Genomic DNA, 23,833 nt, shown 5'->3' with positions numbered 1-23,833 from the left:
CACAAGATCTCCTACTCTACTCCCCTCTTATCTCCTCTTCCCACAATCGTATACAAGATTTCTCTCGCGTATCACCCCTACTCTGGAACCCTCTACCACAACACATCAGACTCTCGCCTACCATCGAAACCTTCAAAAAGAATCTGAAGACCCACCTCTTCAGACAAGCCTACAACCTGCAGTTACCACCGATCGACCAAACCGCTGCATGACCATCTCTACCCTCACCTACTGTATTCTCACCCATCCCTTGTAGATTGTGAGCCTTCGCGGGCAAAGTCCTCATTCCTCCTGTACCAGTTATGACTTGTATTGTTTAAGATTATTGTACTTGTTTTCATTATGTATACCCTTCCTCACATGTAAAGCGCCATGGAACAAATGGCGCTATAACAATAAATAATAATAATAATAATAATAATACAGGAGCTAACTCAGGATCAGTACAGGATCATTAATGTAATATATGTACACAGTGACTGCACCAGCAGAATAGAGAGTGTGGCTCTGGGGTATAATACAGGAGCGAACTCATGATCAGTACAGGATCATTAATGTAATGTACAGTTAGGGCCAGAAATATTTGGACAGTGACACAATTTTCGCGAGTTGGGCTCTGCATGCCACCACATTGGATTTGAAATGAAACCTCTACAACAGAATTCAAGTGCAGATTGTAACTTTTAATTTGAAGGGTTGAACAAAAATATCTGATAGAAAATGTAGGAATTGTACACATTTCTTTACAAACACTCCACATTTTAGGAGGTCAAAAGTAATTGGACAAATAAACATAACCCAAACAAAATATTTTTGTTTTCAATATTTTGTTGCAAATCCTTTGGAGGCAATCACTGCCTTAAGTCTGGAACCCATGGACATCACCAAACGCTGGGTTTCCTCCTTCTTAATGCTTTGCCAGGCCTTTACAGCCGCAGCCTTCAGGTCTTGCTTGTTTGTGGGTCTTTCCGTCTTAAGTCTGGATTTGAGCAAGTGAAATGCATGCTCAATTGGGTTTAGATCTGGAGATTGACTTGGCCATTGCAGAATGTTCCACTTTTTGGCACTCATGAACTCCTGGGTAGCTTTGGCTGTATGCTTGGGGTCATTGTCCATCTGTACTATGAAGCGCCGTCCAATCAACTTTGCAGCATTTGGCTGAATCTGGGCTGAAAGTATATCCCGGTACACTTCAGAATTCATCCGGCTACTCTTGTCTGCTCTTATGTCATCAATAAACACAAGTGACCCAGTGCCATTGAAAGCCATGCATGCCCATGCCATCACGTTGCCTCCACCATGTTTTACAGAGGATGTGGTGTGCCGTGGATCATGTGCCGTTCCCTTTCTTCTCCAAACTTTTTTCTTCCCATCATTCTGGTACAGGTTGATCTTTGTCTCATCTGTCCATAGAATACTTTTCCAGAACTGAGCTGGCTTCTTGAGGTGTTTTTCTGCAAATTTAACTCTGGCCTGTCTATTTTTGGTATTAATGAATGGTTTGCATCTAGATGTGAACCTTTTGTATTTACTGTCATGGAGTCTTTTCTTTACTGTTGACTTAGAGACAGATACACCTACTTCACTGAGAGTGTTCTGGACTTCAGTTGATGTTGTGAACGGGTTCTTCTTCACCAAATTAAGTATGCGGCGATCATCCACCACTGTTGTCATCCGTGGACGCCCAGGCCTTTTTGAGTTCCCAAGCTCACCAGTCAATTCCTTTTTTCTCAGAATGTACCCAACTGTTGATTTTGCTACTCCAAGCATGTCTGCTATCTCTCTGATGGATTTTTTCTTTTTTTTCAGCCTCAGGATGTTCTGCTTCACCTCAATTGAGAGTTCCTTTGACCGCATGTTGTCTGCTCACAGCAACAGCTTCCAAATCCAAACCACACACCTGGAATCCACCCCTGACCTTTTAACTACTTCATTGATTACAGGTTAACGAGGGAGACGCCTTCAGAGTTTATTGCAGCCCTTAGAGTCCATTGTCCAATTACTTTTGGTCCCTTGAAAAAGAGGACGCTATGCATTACAGAGCTATGATTCCTAAACCCTTTCTCCGATTTGGATGTGGAAACTATCATATTGCAGCTGGGAGTGTGCACTTTCAGCCCATATTATATATATAATTGTATTTCTGAACATGTTTTTGTAAACAGCTAAAATAACAAAACTTGTGTCACTGTCCAAATATTTCTGGCCCTAACTGTATGTAACACATTGACTGCACCAGCAGAATAGAGAATGCAGCTCTGGGGTATAATACAGGAGCTAACTCGGGATCAGTACAGGATCATTAATATAAATGTATGTAACACATTGACTGCACCAGCAGGATAGAGAGTGTGGCTCTGGAGTATAGGACAGGATGTAACTCAGGATCAGTACAGAATAGGTAATGCATATACGGTGGTAGGTTGACTCACTGCTTTGAGAGGTAGACACAGGAACGCTTCTTGGGTCAAACACCTGCTGGTTTATTAAAGCATGACATAAACCTTGTCAGGATTTAACAAAATAAACATGGCCTTTCAGGCAGAATGAAAACCAAAGATAATGTGTAGCTGAGTCTAAATGCCGGTAACAAAATCACATGACCACTCATATGTGATTTTCATATTTAAGGTCCTGATCTCACATAGCAGGCACGGTCTGCCAACCGCATTACTATATTAGTGGAAAGCCATATAAAGCAAAATAACTCCAAACTTTTTAGCTTATAGTGAACCATTTGACATAGAAAGTTAATACCTGTGATAAGCAGATGAGACTCACTCACCTCCGGGGTGGTCTTACGAAATGTATCTTCCCCCTTTATGACGCTGTTAATGACAGCCTTTCTCAGGGTGCTATATTCCTCCGGCGTCAGGTGAATGGACTCCAGCTGTTCCTTACAGGCCTGACAGTGACCACTTTAGGAAGGATTGAAACATTATGCTTTATTTAAAGGAGGCAAAACATACCAGAAGAAGCAGAGGTTTATATACAGTGGGGCAAAAAAGTATTTAGTCAGTCAGCAATAGTGCAAGTTCCACCACTTAAAAAGATGAGAGGCGTCTGTAATTTACATCATAGGTAGACCTCAAGTATGGGAGACAAACTGAGGAAAAAAAATCCAGAAAATCACATTGTCTGTTTTTTTATCATTTTATTTGCATATTATGGTGGAAAATAAGTATTTGGTCAGAAACAAAATTTCATCTCAATACTTTGTAATATATCCTTTGTTGGCAATGACAGAGGTCAAACGTTTTCTGTAAGGCTGGGTTCCCATTGCGTTAATGGGAAAGCGCTAACGGACAGCGTTGCACGGCGAAATTAACGCCGTGCAACGCGTCCGTTAGCGCGCCCATTCACGGCAATGGGAACGCGCAGCACTAGCGCGTGCCATCTTCGGCACGCACTAGCGACGCGCCGGTGTTTCCTAGCGCGCCGCGCACGCTGCTTGCAGCGTCCGAGGCGCGCCCGCGGTCCATTCCCCGCTCTCGCAGATCGGGGATCTGCGAGAGCGGGGACGTTACCGCGACCCCGGGACGCGGCCCCATTAAAAACATTGCGTTAGCGCAACCCGCTAGCGCTAAACGGGTTGCACTAACGCAATATGAACCTAGCCTAAGTCTTCACAAGGTTGCCACACACTGTTGTTGGTATGTTGGCCCATTCCTCCATGCAGATCTCCTCTAGAGCAGTGATGTTTTTGGCTTTTCGCTTGGCAACACGGACTTTCAACTCCCTCCAAAGGTTTTCTATAGGGTTGAGATCTGGAGACTGGCTAGGCCACTCCAGAACCTTGAAATGCTTCTTACGAAGCCACTCCTTCGTTGCCCTGGCGGTGTGCTTTGGATCATTGTCATGTTGAAAGACCCAGCCACGTTTCATCTTCAATGCCCTTGCTGATGGAAGGAGGTTTGCCCTCAAAATCTCACGATACATGGCCCCATTCATTCTTTCATGTACCCGGATCAGTCGTCCTGGCCCCTTTGCAGAGAAACAGCCCCAAAGCATGTTTCCACCACCATGCTTTACAGTAGGTATGGTGTTTGATGGATGCAACTCAGTATTCTTTTTCCTCCAAACACGACAAGTTGTGTTTCTACCAAACAGTTCCAGTTTGGTTTCATCAGACCATAGGACATTCTCCCAAAACTCCTCTGGATCATCCAAATGCTCTCTAGCAAACTTCAGACGGGCCCGGACATGTACTGGCTGAAGCAGTGGGACACGTTTGGCACTGCAGGATCTGAGTCCATGGTGGCGTAGTGTGTTACTTATGGTAGGCCTTGTTACATTGGTCCCAGCTCTCTGCAGTTCATTCACTAGGTCCCCCTGCGTGGTTCTGGGATTTTTGCTCACCGTTCTTGTGATCATTCTGACCCCACGGGGTGGGATTTTGCGTGGAGCCCCAGATCGAGGGAGATTATCAGTGGTCTTGTATGTCTTCCATTTTCTAATTATTGCTCCCACTGTTGATTTCTTCACTCCAAGCTGGTTGGCTATTGCAGATTCAGTCTTCCCAGCCTGGTGCAGGGCTACAATTTTGTTTCTGGTGTCCTTTGACAGATCTTTGGTCTTCACCATAGTGGAGTTTGGAGTCAGACTGTTTGAGGGTGTGCACAGGTGTCTTTTTATACTGATAACAAGTTTAAACAGGTGCCATTACTACAGATAATGAGTGGAGGAAAGAGGAGACTCTTAAAGAAGAAGTTACAGGTCTGTGAGAGCCAGAAATCTTGATTGTTTGTTTCTGACCAAATACTTATTTTTCACCATAATATGCAAATAAAATGATAAAAAAACAGACAATGTGATTCTCTGGAATTTTTTTTCTCAGTTTGTCTCCCACAGTTGAGGTCTACCTATGATGTAAATTACAGACGCCTCTCATCTTTTTAAGTGGTGGAACTTGCACTATTGCTGACTGACTAAATACTTTTTTGCCCCACTGTAGAAGCACAAGTTATTACTACTGGGGCAACCTTTAAAGATCATGCAGATCACATGGAAAAAGGGGTCTTATAACTTACACTGAAGGGCTGCACAAGAGATCATGGATGTGATTGCCACCCCCACACCTAAACCTGAAGACTGTTATCAGTATAGAGGCGATAAGCAAGTCCCAGACACTTTTGGCATGGGGTTATTTTCTGGTATAACCAACGATTCCTTTCTTGGGAGAATCGCAGAAATCACTGGTGTTCAGGGTCACCAAGATATCGGTTTCCCTAACCATTGGCATTAGAGCATTGGGGCTTGGCGAAAGTAGGCAGTAGAAACCAGTAAGGACACGTCCACATTGGTTGGATTCGCTGCAGACTTTCTGTACAGATTTTCCAAGCGGAAATGCTATCTATTACAGTGCCGGCATTGTGAAAGAGCTGATATACAACATTCTATAATGCTGTATATCTGCCCTCAACCCGACCTGTAAGAGAAGAAAAATAAATTTTATCATACTTACTTGCGAGGCGGCCCGGTCCAAGGGGTGTCACTGGTCTTGGTCCGGCGCCTCCCTACGTCTTGTGATGTCGCCCTCCTGTTTACTTAGTGTGGATGACGTGTCTCCCCAGCACCGCGGCTCTTGTGCAGGCGTACTTCTCTGTCCTGTTGAGGGCAGAGCAAAGTGCTGGAGTGCGCAGGTGCCGGGAAATGTCAAAAAGCCCCAGCGCATGTGCACTGCAGTACTTTGCTCTGCCCTTGAAAAGGCAGATAATTACGCCTGCGCAGGAGCACGATTCTGGGGAGCCTGTGTGGATGACGAAAGGGCGCGTCATCCACACGAAGCAAGCAGGAGGGCGGCGATCATAAGAAGATGGGAGGCGCCGGACCAAGACCAGCGACGCCCATCAGACCGGACCGCCCATTATAGAATGCTATATCAGCCCTGAAAGGTGATGGCCGTAACTCATATCGGCCAAACCTGCTGACAGGTTCACTTTAAATGTCATACTGTGGATTTGATACCTGCAGTTTCAATTTCTGCTGCAGATTTCACTATTTGGAAGTTCTGCATTTTTATTGTATCAAACAACTTGATAATGCACAGCCAGAAGAAATGCCTGATAAGCCTCATTCAGGCGGCTGTTATTTTCTGTCCGTGTGCACAACAGTGCAGTGTGTGGATGTGACTGTCCCGAACATCACAACAACCGTCTCAACTGGGTCTTTAACCAAACTTAGGATTTATCTGCCCACCACCCGGTAATTTACTAAGGGGCTTACAACATGAAAAACACGTTGGGCACTGCCAACAGAAAAGCACAAAAGAATGCGATTTATCCTGGATATAATCTGACCTATGGGTATGCTTTTCTATTACCCAATGTTAACATATAGTTGGAGCACTCACGCGTCTGTGGCTTTGGTCAGCTGTCCTTTCCAGGTTTCATTAGGAATCCTGAAAGATGAAACATTGTTTTATACATTTCATTACATCATTTTGTTTTAAGCAGTTAATCAGTTAATGTTTTAGGTATACATGAAATTACCTGTATAATAACACAGATCTTGAAAATGGCTTGATGGGATACTAAACATTTGACAAGATGGTAAAATCTTAAAATATTGACCACCAGGTGGACATTTTGCAGGTACAAGAACTGTAATTTGTATCATTTAGGGACTCGAGGTCTTAAGACAGGCAATTACAGTGGAGGAAATAAGTATTTGATCCCTTGCTGATTTTGTAAGTTTGCCCACTGACAAAGACATGTTGTAGAGGTTAGAGTCTGACTGATTGAGTCTGTGGACAGGAGTCTTTTATAAAGGTGACTATGTAAGACAGTTGTCTTTAATGCAGGTAACGAGTTGATTAGAACCGTCTAACTGGTCTGTAGGAGCCAGAACTCTTAATGGTTGGTAGGGGATCAAATACTTATTTCTCACTGCAAAATGCTAATGAATTTATATAATTTATGCAATGATTTTCTGGATTTTATTTTTGATATTTTATCAATCAATGTTAAAATTAATCTACCCTTAAAATTATAGACTGTTCATGTCTTTGTCAGTGGGTAAACTTACAAAATCAGCAAGGGATCAAATAATTATTTCCCCCACTGTATAGTGCGGTATGGTGTAAATTATCTACTCCTTGCCTATAGTTTAGAGTTTTTAATTTGCAACCATGCTTTCAAGTAACTTTTCAGAATACGTTGTCCTTTGTGCGTACATAAGGAATAACACTGTGACTTGTATCATAGCTTGCATTTATTTTCTACATTGCAGCCTCTATCTCTAAATTGCAATCCAATCTGAGCTTATAAATTGAGCGTGTAGCTGCAGCAATCTCTGCTATACACAGCACAGCACACAGGGAGGGATTCCTGTTTTTCCTTCTTTTTTTGACCCCTCTCTGACCTTAGACGTACTATCCCATCGAGGTGACCTGGGACTATCTGACCCTCAACGGGTTAGTACGTCATATGCGATCAGCCGCGCTCACGGGGAAGCGTGGCCGATCGCCGCTGGGTGTCAGCTGATTATCACAGCTGACATCCGGCATATGTGCCAGGAGCGGTCATGGACCGCTCCTGGCACATTAACCCCCGAGGGGGCTCCCTGCGTGCTTCCCTGAGACCCTCGGAGCAACGCGATGTGATCGCGTTGCTCCGAGGGTCTCCTACCTCCTCTTCCCTGCAGGCCCGGATCCAAAAGGGCAGCGGGGGGTCTTCCGGGTCCTGCAGGGAGGTGGCTTCCAAGCGCCTGCTCAGAGCAGGCGCCAGGAAGCCTACCTGCACTGCCTGTGTGATCGCTGATCTGACACAGTGCACAGCAAAGTGTCAGATCAGCGATCTGTCACTATATAGTAACTAGATGGTGGCCCGATTCTAACGCATCGGGTATTCTAGAATATGTATATATGTATTTATGTATGTATATAGCAGCCACGCAGTATATAACACAGGCGACGGAGTATATAACACAGGCCACGCAATATATAACACTGGCCATGTAATATATAGCACAGCCCACGCAGTATATAGCAGCCACGCAGTATATAACACAGGCGACATAGTATATAACACAGGCCACGCAGTATATAACACTGGCCACGTAATATATAGCACAGCCCACGCAGTATATAGCAGCCACGTAGTATATAACACTGCCCACGCAGTATATAACAGTGGCCACGTAATATATAGCACAGCCCACGCAGTACATAACACAGCCCACATAGTATATAACACTGCCTATGTAGTATATAGCAGCCACACGGTATCTAACACAGCCCACGTAGTATATAGCAGTGTGGGCACCATATCCCTGTTAAAAAAATAATTAAAATAAAAAATAGTTATATACTCACCCCATGGGATCCAGCGAAGCTCCGGTGATACGCGCGCGGCTGCCACCATCTTCCGTTCCCAGGATGCATTGCGAAACCACCGAGACCGCTAAGTCTTCTGGGTAATTTCGCAATGCATCGCCGGGAACGGTAGATGGCGGCAGGCGCGAGCACATCGTCGGACGACGGAGGGTGAGAATAGCAGGTTTTTTGTTTTTTTATTATTTTTAACATTAGATCTTTTTACTATTGATGCCGCATAGGCAGCATCAATAGTAAAAAGTTGGGGACACAAAGGGTTAATAGCAGCGGTTACGGAGTGCTTTACCCGCGGCATAACATGGTCCGTTACCGCCGGCATTAACCCTGTGTGAGCGGTGACTGGGAGTATGCGGGCGCCGGGCACTGACTGCGGGGAGTAAGGAGCGGCCATTTTCTTCCGGACTGTGCCCGTCGCTGATTGGTCATGGCTATTTTGCCGCGACCAATCAGCTACTTGGATTTCCATGACAGAGACCAATGAATATCTGTGACAGAAAGACAGACAGAAAGACAGACAGACAGAAAGACGGAAGTGACCCTTAGACAATTATATAGTAGATGTCCTCCCCTGGGGCAATGTAAAGAAATTAAAAAAAAATACTAAATAAAGAAAAAAATATATATATATTGTTCCAATGAATACATTTGTCTATATTATAAAAAAACAATAAAAGTACACATATTTAGTATCGCCACGTCCGTAACGACACAACCTATAAAATTGTCCCACTACTTAACCCCTTCAGTGATCACCATTAAAAAAAAAACACGAGGCAAAAAGCTTTATTATCATACCACCGAACAAAAAGTGGAATAACACGCGATCAAAATGACAAATATAAATTACCTTGGTACCGCTGAAAACGTCATCATGTCCCTCAAAAAACGAGCTGTCGTACAGCATCATCAGCAAAAAAACAAAAAAGTTATAGTCCTCAGAACAAAGCGATGCAAAAATAATTATTTTTTAAATAAAATCTATTTTATCGTATAAAAGCGCCAAAACATAAAAGCATGATATAAATGAGGTATCGCTGTAATCGTACTGACCCGAAGAATAAAACTGCTTTATCAATTTTTTCAAACGTGGAACGGTATAAACGCACCCCCCCCAAAAGAAATTCACGAATTGCTGGTTTTTGTTCATTCTGCCTCACAAAAATAGGAATAAAAAATAAAAAGCGATCAAAAAATGTCACGTGCCCGAAAATGGTAGCAATAAAAACGTCAACTTGTCCTGCAAAAATCAATACCTCACATGACTCTGTGGACCAAAATATGGAAAAATTATAGCTCTCAAAATGTGGAGACGCAAAAACTATTTTTTGCAATAAAAAAGTGTCTTTTAGTGTGTGACGGCTGCCAATCATACAAATCCGCTAAAAAAAAACACTATAAAAGTAAATCAAACCCCCCTTCATCACCCCCTTAGTTAGGGAAAAATAATAAAATTTTAATAATGTATTTATTTCCATTTTCCCATTAGGGTTAGGGCTAGAGTTAGGGCTAGGGTTGGGGCTAAAGTTAGGGTTAGGGTTGGGGCTAAAGTTAGGGTTGGGGCTAAAGTTAGGGCTAAAGTTAGGGTTGGGATTAGGGTTAGTGTTGGGATTAGGGTTGGGGCTACAGTTAGGGTTAGGGTTTGGGCTAAAGTAAGGGTTAGGGTTGGGGCTAAAGTTAGGGTTAGGGCTACAGTTAGGGTTGGGGCTAAAGTTAGGGTTGGGGCTAAAGTTAGGGTTGGGGCTAAAGTTAGGGTTAGGATTACATTTACGATTGGGATTAGGGTTGGGATTAGGGTTAGGGGTGTGTCAGGATTAGGGATGTGGTTAGGGTTATGGTTGGAATTAGGGTTAGGGGTATGTTGGAGTTAGGGGTGTGGTTAAGTTTGGGATTAGGGGTGTGTTGGGGTTAGGGATGTGGTTGGGATTAGGGTTAGGGGCATGTTCGGGTTAGGGGTGTGTTTAGGGTTATGGTTAAGGTTGGGATTAGGGTTAGGGGTGTGTTTGGGTTAGGGTTTCAGTTAGAATTGGGGGGTTTCCACTGTTTAAGCACATCAGGGGCTCTCCAAACGCAACATGGCATCCAATCTCAATTCCAGCCAATTCTGCGTTGAAAAAGTAAAACAGTGCTCCTTCCTTTCCAAGCTCTCCCGTGTGCCAAAACAGGGGTTTACCCCAACATATGGAGTATCAGCGTACTCAGGACAAATTGGACAACAACTTTTGGGGTCCAATTTCTCTGGTTACCCTTGGGAAAATAAAAAATTTGAGGGGCTAAAAAATAATTTTTGTAGGAAAAAATGTTTTTTATTTTCACGGCTCTGCGTTATAAACTGTAGTGAAACACTCGGGGGTTCAAAGTTCTTACAACACATCTAGATAAGTTCCTTGGGGGGTCTAGTTTCCAATATGGGGTCACTTGTGGGGGTTTTTACTGATTAGGTACATCAGGGGCTCTGCAAACGCAATGTGATGAATGCAAACCATTCCATCAAAAGGTACCTTCACACTCAGCGACGCTGCAGCGATACCGACAACGATGTCATAGTAACATAGTAACATAGTAACATAGTTAGTAAGGCCGAAAAAAGACATTTGTCCATCCAGTTCAGCCTATATTCCATCATAATAAATACCCAGATCTACGTCCTTCTACAGAACCTAATAATTGTATGATACAATATTGTTCTGCTCCAGGAAGACATCCAGGCCTCTCTTGAACCCCTCGACTGAGTTCGCCATCACCACCTCCTCAGGCAAGCAATTCCAGATTCTCACTGCCCTAACAGTAAAGAATCCTCTTCTATGTTGGTGGAAAAACCTTCTCTCCTCCAGACGCAAAGAATGCCCCCTTGTGCCCGTCACCTTCCTTGGTATAAACAGATCCTCAGCGAGATATTTGTATTGTCCCCTTATATACTTATACATGGTTATTAGATCGCCCCTCATTCGTCTTTTTTCTAGACTAAATAATCCTAATTTCGCTAATCTATCTGGGTATTGTAGTTCTCCCATCCCCTTTATTAATTTTGTTGCCCTCCTTTGTACTCTCTCTAGTTCCATTATATCCTTCCTGAGCACCGGTGCCCAAAACTGGACACAGTACTCCATGTGCGGTCTAACTAGGGATTTGTACAGAGGCAGTATAATGCTCTCATCATGTGTATCCAGACCTCTTTTAATGCACCCCATGATCCTGTTTGCCTTGGCAGCTGCTGCCTGGCACTGGCTGCTCCAGGTAAGTTTATCATTAACTAGGATCCCCAAGTCCTTCTCCCTGTCAGATTTACCCAGTGGTTTCCCGTTCAGTGTGTAATGGTGATATTGATTCCCTCTTCCCATGTGTATAACCTTACATTTATCATTGTTAAACCTCATCTGCCACCTTTCAGCCCAAGTTTCCAACTTATCCAGATCCATCTGTAGCAGAATACTATCTTCTCTTGTATTAACTGCTTTACATAGTTTTGTATCATCTGCAAATATCGATATTTTACTGTGTAAACCTTCTACCAGATCATTAATGAATATGTTGAAGAGAACAGGTCCCAATACTGACCCCTGCGGTACCCCACTGGTCACAGCGACCCAGTTAGAGACTATACCATTTATAACCACCCTCTGCTTTCTATCACTAAGCCAGTTACTAACCCATTTACACACATTTTCCCCCAGACCAAACATTCTCATTTTGTGTACCAACCTCTTGTGCGGCACGGTATCAAACGCTTTGGAAAAATCGAGATATACCACGTCCAATGACTCACCGTGGTCCAGCCTATAGCTTACCTCTTCATAAAAACTGATTAGATTGGTTTGACAGGAGCGATTTCTCATAAACCCATGCTGATATGGAGTTAAACAGTTATTCTCATTGAGATAATCCAGAATAACATCCCTCAGAAACCCTTCAAATATTTTACCAACAATAGAGGTTAGACTTACTGGCCTATAATTTCCAGGTTCACTTTTAGAGCCCTTTTTGAATATTGGCACCACATTTGCTATGCGCCAGTCCTGCGGAACAGACCCTGTCGCTATAGAGTCACTAAAAATAAGAAATAATGGTTTATCTATTACATTACTTAGTTCTCTTAGTACTCGTGGGTGTATGCCATCCGGACCCGGAGATTTATCTATTTTAATCTTATTTAGCCGGTTTCGCACCTCTTCTTGGGTTAGATTGGTGACCCTTAATATAGGGTTTTCATTGTTTCTTGGGATTTCACCTAGCATTTCATTTTCCACCGTGAATACCGTGGAGAAGAAGGTGTTTAATATGTTAGCTTTTTCCTCGTCATCTACAACCATTCTTTCCTCACTATTTTTTAAGGGGCCTACATTTTCAGTTTTTATTCTTTTACTATTGATATAGTTGAAGAACAGTTTGGGATTAGTTTTACTCTCCTTAGCAATGTGCTTCTCTGTTTCCTTTTTGGCAGCTTTAATTAGTTTTTTAGATAAAGTATTTTTCTCCCTATAGTTTTTTAGAGCTTCAATGGTGCCATCCTGCTTTAGTAGTGCAAATGCTTTCTTTTTACTGTTAATTGCCTGTCTTACTTCTTTGTTTAGCCACATTGGGTTTTTCCTATTTCTAGTCCTTTTATTCCCACAAGGTATAAACCGCTTACACTGCCTATTTAGGATGTTCTTAAACATTTCCCATTTATTATCTGTATTCTTATTTCTGAGGATATTGTCCCAGTCTACCAGATTAAGGGCATCTCTAAGCTGGTCAAACTTTGCCTTCCTAAAGTTCAATGTTTTTGTGACTCCCTGACAAGTCCCCCTAGTGAAAGACAGGTGAAACTGTACAATATTGTGGTCGCTATTTCCTAGATGCCCGACCACCTGCAGATTTGTTATTCTGTCAGGTCTATTAGATAGTATTAGGTCTAAAAGTGCTGCTCCTCTGGTTGGATTCTGCACCAATTGTGAAAGATAATTTTTCTTGGTTATTAGCAGAAACCTGTTGCCTTTATGGGTTTCACAGGTTTCTGTTTCCCAGTTAATATCCGGGTAGTTAAAGTCCCCCATAACCAGGACCTCATTATGGGTTGCAGCTTCATCTATCTGCTTTAGAAGTAGACTTTCCATGGTTTCTGTTATATTTGGGGGTTTGTAACAGACCCCAATGAGAATTTTGTTACCATTTTTCCCTCCATGAATTTCAACCCATATGGACTCGACATCCTCATTCCCTTCGCTAATATCCTCCCTTAAAGTGGACTTTAGACAAGACTTTACATAGAGACAAACCCCTCCTCCTCTCCGATTTTTACGATCCTTTCTAAACAGACTGTAACCCTGTAAGTTAACTGCCCAGTCATAGCTTTCATCTAACCATGTCTCGGTTATTCCCACTATGTCAAAGTTACCTGTAGATATTTCTGCTTCTAGTTCTTCCATCTTGTTTGTCAGGCTTCTGGCGTTTGCGAGCATGCAGTTTAGAGGATTTTGTTTTGTTCCAATCTCCTCACTGTGGATTGTTTTAGAAATGTTCTTACCTCCCTTCAGAGTATGTTTTCCTGGGTCGTCTTTGTTCGAGTCTAATGTTTTTCTTCCCGTCCCCTCTTCTTCTAGTTTAACGCCCTCCTGATGTCGATCGCTGCAGCGTCGCTGTTTGGTCGCTCGAGAGCTGTCACACAGACCGCTCTCCAGCGACCAACGATCCCGAGGTCCCCGGTAACCAGGGTAAACATCGGGTTACTAAGCGCAGGGCCGCGCTTAGTAACCCGATGTTTACCCTGGTTACCAGCGTAAAAGTAAAAAAAACAAACACTACATACTTACCTTCAGCTGTCTGTCCTCCGGCGCTCTGCTTTCCTCTGCACTGTCAGCATCGGTTAGCCGGAAAGCAGAGCGGTGACATCACCGCTGTGCTTTCCGGCGGGCTGGCGCTGACACAGGATGCAAGAGGAGTGCAGAGAAGCAGAGCGCTAGGGACAGACACGGAAGGTAAGTATGTAGTGTTTTTTTTTTTTACTTTTACGCTGGTAACTAGGGTAAACATCGGGTTACTAAGCGCGGCCCTGCGCTTAGTAACCCGATGTTTACCCTGGTTACCAGTGAAGACATCGCTGGATCGGCGTCACATGCCGATTCAGCAATGTCAGCGGGAGATCCAGCGATGAAATAAAGTTCTGGACTTTCCTCAGCGACCAACGATCTCCCAGCAGGGGCCTGATCGTTGGTCGCTATCACACATAACGATTTCCTTAACGATATCGTTGCTACGTCACAAAAAGCAACGAGATCGTTAATGATATCGTTATGTGTGAAGGTACCTTAAGTCTGCATTCTAAACAGCGCTCCTTCCCTTTCGAGCTCTGCCATGCGCCCAAACGGTGGTGTCCCCCCACATATGGGGTATCAGCGTACTCAGGACAAATTGGACAACAACTTTTGGGGTCCAATTTCTCCTATTACTCTTGGGAAAATACAATACTGGGGGCTAAAAAAATAATTTTTGTGGAAAAAAAGAAGAATTTTTATTTTCACAGCTCTGCGTTATAAACTGTAGTGAAACACTTGGGGGTTCAAAGTGCTCACCACCCATCTAGATAAGTTCCTTAGGAGGTCTACTTTCCAAAATGGTGTCACTTGTGGGGGGTTTCAATGTTTAGGCACATCAGGGGCTCTCCAAACGCGACATGGTGTCCTATCTCAATTCCAATCAATTTTGCATTGAAAAGTCAAACGGCGCTCCTTCCTTTCCGAGCTCTGCCATGCAACCAAACAGTGGTTTACCCCCACATATGGGGTATCAGCGTACTCAGGACAAATTGTACAACATCTTTTGGGGTCCAATTTCTTCTGTTACCCTTGGGAAAACAAAAAATTGGGGGCGAAAAGATCATTTTTGTGAAAAAATATGATTTTTTTTATTTTTACGGCTCTACATTATAAACTTCTGTGAAGCACTTGGTGGGTCAAAGTGCTCACCACACATTTAGATAAGTTCCAGTCTCAATTCCAGTCAATTTTGCATTGGAAAGTCAAACGGCGCTCCTTCCCTTCCGAGCTCTGCCATGCGCCCAAACAGTGGTTTACCCCCTTATATGGGGTATCGGCATTCTCAGGACAAATTGTACAACTTTTGGGGTCCAATTTCTCCTGTTACCCTTGGTAAAATAAAACAAATTGGAGCTAAAGTAAATAATTTGTAAAAAAAAAGTTAGATGTTCATTTTTTTTTAACATTTTTTTATAACCTCATAAAGGGACAGTGGTCAGAATTGTAAAAATTGGCCTGGTCATTAACGTGTAAACCACCCTTGGGGGTAAAGGGATTAAACACAAAGAAAAGCAGCAGCTGAGTGAGGAACATTATAAAGGAGAGCCGAGTTGTCTGAAAGTGAGTCCAGCTCTCGGGTGATACTGAGGTAAAAGACTTGTCTGAAAGCTCACCACGATCAATTTCTCCCTCTGCCTGTTTCCTCTCCCTGCTACTCATCTGTCCATAGAGTGTAATGAGCTGGGGGAGGTAGGGAGGGAAGGAAGAAGTAGCTGTTAAGTGGGGAAGGAAGCTGATATCTCTAATAAGATACTACAAAAGTTTCTTATAATTGCCTGCACTATTGATTTAAGCCAAGTTTGCTGAAAGTACAGTTCCATTTTAATTGCCACTACAGTATACATGATATTAAAATTCATCTTTGGGTGATGTCTGCAGTAATCATCTACCACCATATTATATTTACCCAAGGTCACTGGCGGTTTTAATGTTTATGGCCGTCTCCCCATGAAGACGGTCATTATTGCTTATCTTCAATTAAAGTAACCATTTCTTTTTACACCATGGCACCACATTGATTACAAGCTTGGATAAAGAGGAAGCTGTTGCTTCAAAACAATGAATGTTTTATCACCAGGAGTTTATCTCTGCCTGGACTTCAGCTCATGTGAGCCCTGGTCAGACAATGCTGCCTCCACTGAAGAACTCTGATTGTGTCACAATTGCTGCACCCAGGAAACTAAGTGATAGGTAGCAAAAGTCTGTTGACAGATTCCTTTTAAATGGGGATACAATAATTTATTACACCAGATATGCCAGCGCTCAGCAGATTGTTACGCTGAGTCACTTCTTGCGAACAACCTGAGAGTCAGGGTAGTCAAGGAGTCCGAGGTCAAAAGCCAGGAGGGTACGTCAAACAGAGGGAAGAGACAAAGGTGTAGTCAGGTAACAGTCCGGGGTCAAAATATCAGGAGGATAGCAGATGAGAACAAAAGGGAGCAGGCAAAACGGATGGTCAGAACAAGGTCCAAGGTCAGGCAGCGAAACGAGCCAAGAGCAGAACACAAGGCAGAAAGACAAAGCTGCATGTATGTCTGGCAGAGATCTGGAACTGCTAGCCCAGATAGGTAGCAATCACTTAGCACAGGGAACACTTGAAAGCAGCCCAGAACCTCCCTGTCTTAGACTGGCCAGAAGATCTGTCAATCAAAATAATGACAACTCGGCAAGTCCCTGCACCAGACTGGACGACTGAGCTGTCAATCAAAGTACTGACAGCTTCAGCCAACCCTGTACCTTATTGGATGGCTGAGCCATCAGTAACTGAGTCCCAGACACATTGAAGGTTGGAATTGTGAGATATAATTGGGCATTTAAAAAAAAATATTTCTCATCCACACAGCAATGTAAGTTATTCCAAAGTTACCTTTCAAACCAGGACTTGATGGTTTTCATCAGAGGTTGCCCAGGGTAGATTTGATCTTTTCTAAAATACTTGAGGATATCATAAAGCCTGTTCCTGAACGCCTCATCCTGTAAGTCCTGATCAGCATTAAACAGACTCTGGATGGCATCTTCAGGGGGCAGCAAGTCTCTCCGCAGCATTTCGTCATACAGCGTCCAGGCCAGCTCGCTCTCCCGGTGCTCGATCGCTCCCTTTATACATTCTCCGTAATTCCTAGCAGACGGCGTGCTGGCTTTTTTGATGGTCTCTAAAGAAGCTATTGCTTCCTGCCAGCGATCAGTGTCACTCAGACCTTTAATGAGGAGGCTGTGCGCCCCGGTGTCCAACGTGTCGTACTTCATCTTCATGATGTCGCACACGTCGTAGATCTCGTGGGTCTTCTTCTGTTGTACACACAACACCAGATATCTCAGGAGTAACTTGTACGTAACATCGCCTTCCTTCACCGCCACGTAGGATAAAAACGACTTGGCGATGTCTAGGTCAGTGTTCTGTTTAATCATCTGGTACATTACTAGGCCTTCATAATTTTGAAGATTTTCATAATCCAATCTTAAGTTGCTCCAACTGTCGACACTCAGCGGCTCGGCGGGTATCACTACCCTGATGCCGGGTCTGCGCGAGGTGGAGGGCTTATCGCTTATTAACTCTTTATTCCTATCAGACCTCGTCTTGGCGGCTCCGGCAGAGAACACAGACGAGCCTCTCATGTACTCTTTTCGATCAGGTCGCCGCGGGTATTTAATGGGGGTTCCATCTCTGTCTGCGCGAGCATTGGCACCGCACGTTGTACTGATGGCCTGTGAAGGGTTATACCCTGCAGCGGTAACTTGGCACGCTGGCACTTTGCTGGCACATATCGGTCTATACCATGCCCTGCACCACAGCTGTAGGGAGAACATGCTGCTGGGTCAATCTCCTTCCACAAATGAATTAAGTAATAATTACAGGAATAAACTATGAATTCTCATCAGACAGGACGTTAATACTCCCCCATCACTGCTGCCATCAGCACTCAGCGCACTCACTGCTCCTCTCCTACTCCACGTGTGTCAAATCGCAGTTACTTCCGGGTTCAACAGGAACCAATCAGATCGTCGCTGGCGTTCACCCATCGCTAGAGCGTGCAAGGTTCTAACAAGTGGCTCTGGAAGCGGGCGCCATTTTGACGAAGACTTTGCGGTGCTGTAAATAGGAGAGAGCTACAAAAACATGGCTTCCCTGACTTAAAACTAGAGACATTTTTACAAAACACAATAACAATAGGGGGAAACGATAGTAAAGCAGGGAAGTGACGCTGAATGTCCCTAGAGTGTGTTGTGCTATGGTAACGATTACCTACCAGCAGAGGATGGGAGGCCTAGCTGTATGGTTGCACTGACAGTACTGGAATCTACGTGGTGTGGAGCAGACAGATGAGAAGGACATCACCAGGCTACGTATAAAGGTGTCTTTCTCAGGAAATAACTCGGTTTGTATTTATACGTGTGTCTGTGGCTCACTATCTGCTTGTAACTGTATGGATCATTCATGTCTAGCTGCTGGAGAACTACAACTCCCAGCATGTGGTCAGAAGTAGCTAGCCTCCTGATGTGGATACCCGATAGGTCTATTATTATTTTATACCCTCCTCCCTCTCTCTCTCAGAAAACCCCTTTAAGACTGACATTTCTAGACGTGTGTGCTTTAAGGAGGATCTGTCACTAGGTCAAAATGGGGCCATTTTTTTCTCATTCTATTCCCGCGCCTCCCCTGAGTATTCCGTTTTTTTTTTTTTCATATTCGCCATACAGATAGGGAGATACGGGCCTTTTCTCCATCGCCACATTGGGGGACACAGACCGTGGGTGTATGCTGCTGTCACTGGGAGGCTGGCACTAAGTAAATACAAAAAGGGTTAGCTCCTCCTCTGCAGTATACACTGCCCACTGGCTCCGGATAATACCAGTTCTTGCTTAGTGTCCGTAGGAGGCGCACTGCGTCTGTTTCTTTCCAGTCGTTTTTTTTTCTTTTCTCAATTTGCGCAAGAGGATGAAGGGGCGACGGACCCTTTTAAGGGGTCCGATCTCCCCCGAAACACCAACAGGCGAGCACGGCGAGTTTACTCCCCGTACCCTTTCCTGTGACGTGGGATGCTCGGCCGTGGACATGCCCTGTGAAATCCTAGGAGAGCGAACCCTTAGGATACACAGAGGCCATCTTCCCAGAGTACTGTCTGGCCACCCTCCCTCTGCTCCACCACTAAAAGAATAGCGGTGCTGCAAGGAGCTTCCCAGTCCCTCTCCAGCCCCTCATCAAGAGGGCGCTGGATTGAGGTGGACTGCATCGCCCCTCATACCTCGCCTGAAGAGGATCTCAAGCTGTGAGTTTTCTGGGGCAAGGGGGGCTCCCGAGCGCACCGTGGGCTCGGCCGCATCTTGCGGCTGGGCGCCGCTAATTTAGTCCCTGGCTTCTGACTCTGCTAGGCCGCGGTCCACCCACAGCGCGCGCGTCACCCCGCCCAACGCTTCAGCACACTGCGACAAGCGCCCTCCAAGCTCTCGGCGGCCATCTTCCCACAACAGGGGGACCTCAACGCCACTTCTCCTCACCGGTGCAGCATCTGGACACAGGACCTGGGTACGTGTGCTGCACGCTGACAGCTCCCATCCTTCTGCAGGCTCTGCTCTACAAAGTGCTCCGTTTTTACTGGCTGCACAGCCTGCACGGAGATTAGCAGACAACATGTCTCTGCCTAAACACAAAAAGTCTGCAAAAACGCATACAGTGTTCTTCTTGCACCTCCTGTCAGGCTGCGCTACCAAGCGGGCATACTGCCCCGCTCTGTAATGCTTGTGACCCTAAAAGCGCTCAGGAGCCCCCCTGCCGCAAACGAGCCCGCGGTGACCAGTCCCCCTGAGTGGGCTTTGTCACTTTCGCAGTCTATGGCTTCTTTGACTAAGGCTATTGAGTCCCTCCAGGATCCATCCAGGAGCAGGACCACTGATCCGCCTATTCAGGAGCATCCCCCTACGGCTGCGAAATCTTCAGCCTGCAGGGGCCGCTCTCATTCTAAGCACAAGCGGCCATCTACGAAGCGCGTCCGTAGCTCGTCCCCCAGGCCCTCTGGTGCCTCGGCGTCTGGTAGCTCCGCTTCCCGCTCTCGCTCCCCAGGCACCTCTTCTGACCAGGACTCTGATCCTGAGTTCGATGGGCCTCTAGATCTGGAGTCACCAGGTTATCAGAGTACTATAGATAGTCTCATTGAGGCCGTCAACCAGTCCCTTCAGGTCGACGAGGAACCGGTGACTTCCAGTACGGATAATTCGGTGTTCTTCAAAAGGACTAAACGTACTCACAGGGTGTTTGCCAATCACCCGGAGTTCCAGGCCATAGTCCAGCGACATAGGGAGCGTCTAGACAAACGTTTTCAGGGCCAGAGATCTCTTGAGTCCAAATATCCCTTTTCTCCTAATCTCCAAAAACAATGGACAGAATCCCCTCCTGTGGATCCTCCTGTCTCACGTTTGTCCTCTAAAACTATCCTATCTGTGCCGGACGGATATTCTATCAAAGATCCCACGGACCGCCTAGTTGACAGCCTCGCCCGTTCAGTCTTTGAGGCTTCAGATTCGGTACTCTTCCCCTCCTTCGCTGCTACCTGGGTAGCCAAAGCGTGGCCTTTTGGGCAGACTCTCTGCATAAGACCTTACAGAACTGCGACTTTTCTCCTGACATAGCGGAGCTTGCAAATCAAATCTCCTTGGCTGGCGATTACTTAGTAAATGCTTCCCTGGACGCGGCTAACTGCTCTGCACTTACGGCTGCTAACGCTGTGGTGATTAGGAGAGCGCTATGCCTGAGGAACTGGCGAGCGGACTCCGTATCTAAAAAGTCGCTCACATCTTTGCCATATCTCAGTGGCCGTCTTTTTGGTGAAAAACTGGACTAACTGATTTCCGACGCTACGGGAGGTAAAAGTACTTCCATTCCCCAGCAGAGATTCAGACAAACGTTCCGACGACAGCCACAGGCCCGTTTTCCGCCCTTACATGGAACCTACTCATGGCATTCATCGGCCAGTTCCCCTGGTTCGGGGCGCCGTGCTGCCAGAGACAAGAGCCCTCAGGCTTCATACAGGCCCAACCATTCCTGGAGGGGCCGCTCCACACAATCTAGGTCCAGGGGATCCAGACCCCAATCATCTTCCAAATGACTCGCAACCCCGTCTGGACGACACCAGCAAAGTTGGCGGACGCCTTCTCTTATTCCGTCATGCCTGGCTCGCCGTCGTTCACGACGAGTGGGTCTGGGATCTGGTGTCCTCCGGTTACAAAATCGATTTTTCCTTCCCCCTCCAACCCAGATTTTCGCTTCCCGCCCTCCCGAAGCGGGAAGGCGCGACCGAGCTTTTTCCCAGGCCATCCAGTCGCTCCGACAAGACGGAGTCATTGTCCCTGTCCCAGTGGACGAAAGATTCTGCGGTTTTTATTCAAACCTGTTTAAGGTTCCCAAAAAGAATGAAACAGTAAGGCCCATCCTGGACCTAAAGCCCTTGAACGGATTTCTCAAAGTCCGTCATTTTAGGATGGAATCCCTCCATTCCGTCATTGCCTCGATGGAACACGTCGAATTCTTAGCATCCATTGACATCCGGGATGCATGCCTCCACATCCCAATCTTCTCGCCTCATCAAAGGTTTCTCCGCTTCGCTGTCGGAGAGGAACACTTTCAGTTCAGAACCTTGCCTTTTGGCCTCGCCACCGCCCCCAGAGTTTTCACAAAGGTCATGGCGGCTGTCATGGCCATTCTGCATTCTCGGGGCTTAGTCGTTCTCCCCTATCTAGATGACTCACTGGTCAAAGACCTTCCGAGCCTGCGAGGAGTGCGTCCGCATTTCCTTGGATACTCTTTCTCGGCTGGGCTGGTTGATCAATTTTAAGAAGTCATTCCTTCTTCCAGCTCAACGGATTTCCTTCCTGTGCATGACCCTGGACATGTCCCTAGGGTTGGTGCTTCTTCCTCGGGACAAGGTCCTGGCTCTTCAACAGGGGGTCTGGAAGCTTCTTCGGCCGTCCCCCTGCTCCATCCGTTTCGGCATATGGATTCTCGGAAAAATGGTGGCCGCAATGGAAGCGATTCCTTTTGCGCAACTACACCTCCTTCCCCTCCAGCACGCTCTTCTGGATGCATGGGACCGGAGTCCGTTTTCCCTCGACCAACTGTGTCCCCTCGGGTCAGGCAGACACTCCAATGGTGGATGCTCCAATCCTCTCTTCTCCAAGGGAGGTCCTTCCTCCCGGTCCATTAGCTGGTAGTCACCACCGACGCCAGCCTACTAGGCTGGGGAGCGGTTTTTCGCCATCACACTGCGCAGGGAACCTGGACTCGTCACGAGTCTCGTCTTCCAATCAACATCCTAGAGATACGGGCGATCAGGCTGTCCCTAAAGCGGTTCCATCATCTCCTTGCAGGTCGCTCCATCCGTATCCAGTCGGACAATGCCACGGCAGTGGCTTATATAAATCATCAGGGGGGCACCAGCAGCAGAGCTGCAATGCGTGAGGTAGAGCACATCCTTCGCTGGGCCGAACACAACCACTCGGTCATATCGGCCGTTCACATTCCAGGAGTGGAGAATTGGGCTGCGGACTTCCTCAGCCGGCAAGGTTGAGACATTCCTTGGTGCCTACCAGATCGCCAGAACTACTTTCTCAGGGCCCGATCTACCACCAGAACTCAGGGGCCCTGTGTTTGACGGCTTGGCCGTTGAATCCTGGGTTCTGACTCAAGCGGGTTTTTCCCCGCGAGGTAGTTTCCACCTTGATCAGTGCCCGAAAGCCGGTGTCATCGCGCATCTACCATCGGACCTGGAAGATCTTTTTTGATTGGTGCAGAAGCAGAGGTCGTCCTCTGATGGTTTTCAACATCCCTACCATCCTAGATTTCCTCCAATCCGGTCTGGACTTTGCCGAGTTCCCTTAAAGGGCAAGTCTTGGCCTCGTCAGTCCTTTTTCAACAAAAAATTGCTTCCAAACCTCAGGTCAGAGCGTTCTTTCAGGGAGTCTCTCACGTGGTGCCTCCCTACAAGGTTCCGCTAGAGGCTTGGGACCTTAATCTGGTCCTAGGTGTCCTACAGGAATCTCCCTTCGAGCCGTTGCAGGACATCTCTCCTTTCATGGAAAGTGGCTTTTCTCGTCGCTATTACCTCGATCAGACGAGTCTCGGAGTTGGCGGCTCTTTCCTCTAGCACGCCGTTCTTTACGTTACACCGGGACAAGGTACTTCTCCGACCGTCCCCTACTTTCCTCCAGAAGGTGGTGTCTTCCTTCCACCTCAATGAGGACATCGTCTTTCCGTCTCTTTGCCCTGCTCCAACGCACCGCGTGGAGAAGGCTCTTCACTCCTTGGATCTTGTCAGAGCCCTCAGGAAGTATGTGTCCAGGACGGCATCTTTTCGTCAGACGGATGCTCTGTTCGTGCTTCCGGCGGGACACCTGAAGGGACTGGCCGCCTCTAAGTCGACAATCGCCAGATGGATTCGGTCGACTATTCAGGAGGTTTACCGCGTCAGAGGCAAGCCTATCCCTGCGGGCCTCAGGGCACACTCCACTCGGTCGGTGGGTGCTTCCTGGGCCATTCGGAATCAAGCATCTGTAGAGCAGGTTTGCAAAGCTGCGACCTGGTCTAGCCTGCACACTTTCTCAAAGCTTTATAATGTCCATACTCAGGCTTCTGCAGATGCAAGCCTGGGTAGGCGTATTCTGCAGGCAGTGGTAGCGCACCTGTAGTCAGCAGGTGCCATAAGTTTATACTGTTGGG

General features: G+C 46.1%; 2 protein-coding genes across 4 annotated transcripts in view; one reads left to right on the top strand and one right to left on the bottom strand.

The window, feature by feature from the left end:
• PRORP (protein only RNase P catalytic subunit) overlaps positions 1-18,086 on the bottom strand; it is an 87,529-nt gene extending 69,443 nt beyond the window's left edge. Inside the window, exons 1-3 of the mRNA XM_069732232.1 lie at positions 16,994-18,086; positions 6,353-6,400; positions 2,786-2,918 (exon numbers count right to left, since the gene is read on the bottom strand). Coding sequence (XP_069588333.1) covers positions 2,786-2,918; positions 6,353-6,400; positions 16,994-17,934 — 1,122 coding nt within the window. The 5' untranslated portion in view covers positions 17,935-18,086. The remainder of the gene's footprint in view (positions 1-2,785; positions 2,919-6,352; positions 6,401-16,993) is intronic.
• A 214-nt stretch (positions 18,087-18,300) lies between these two features.
• The window catches only part of PPP2R3C (protein phosphatase 2 regulatory subunit B''gamma), a 51,898-nt gene continuing 46,365 nt past the window's right edge, over positions 18,301-23,833 (top strand). The window contains exon 1 of one of the 3 annotated variants that reach the window (XM_069732241.1): positions 18,301-18,479. The gene's annotated coding sequence lies outside the window, so the exon portion shown is untranslated. Of the gene's footprint in view, positions 18,504-23,833 lie in introns of all 3 variants that reach the window. The other 2 variants (XM_069732237.1, XM_069732247.1) reach the window with 2 other exon arrangements.

The sequence above is a fragment of the Ranitomeya imitator genome, chromosome 1, assembly GCF_032444005.1.
Source record: "Ranitomeya imitator isolate aRanImi1 chromosome 1, aRanImi1.pri, whole genome shotgun sequence".
NCBI lineage: Eukaryota > Metazoa > Chordata > Amphibia > Anura > Dendrobatidae > Ranitomeya > Ranitomeya imitator.
This window is presented reverse-complemented; position numbering and strand designations above follow the sequence as displayed.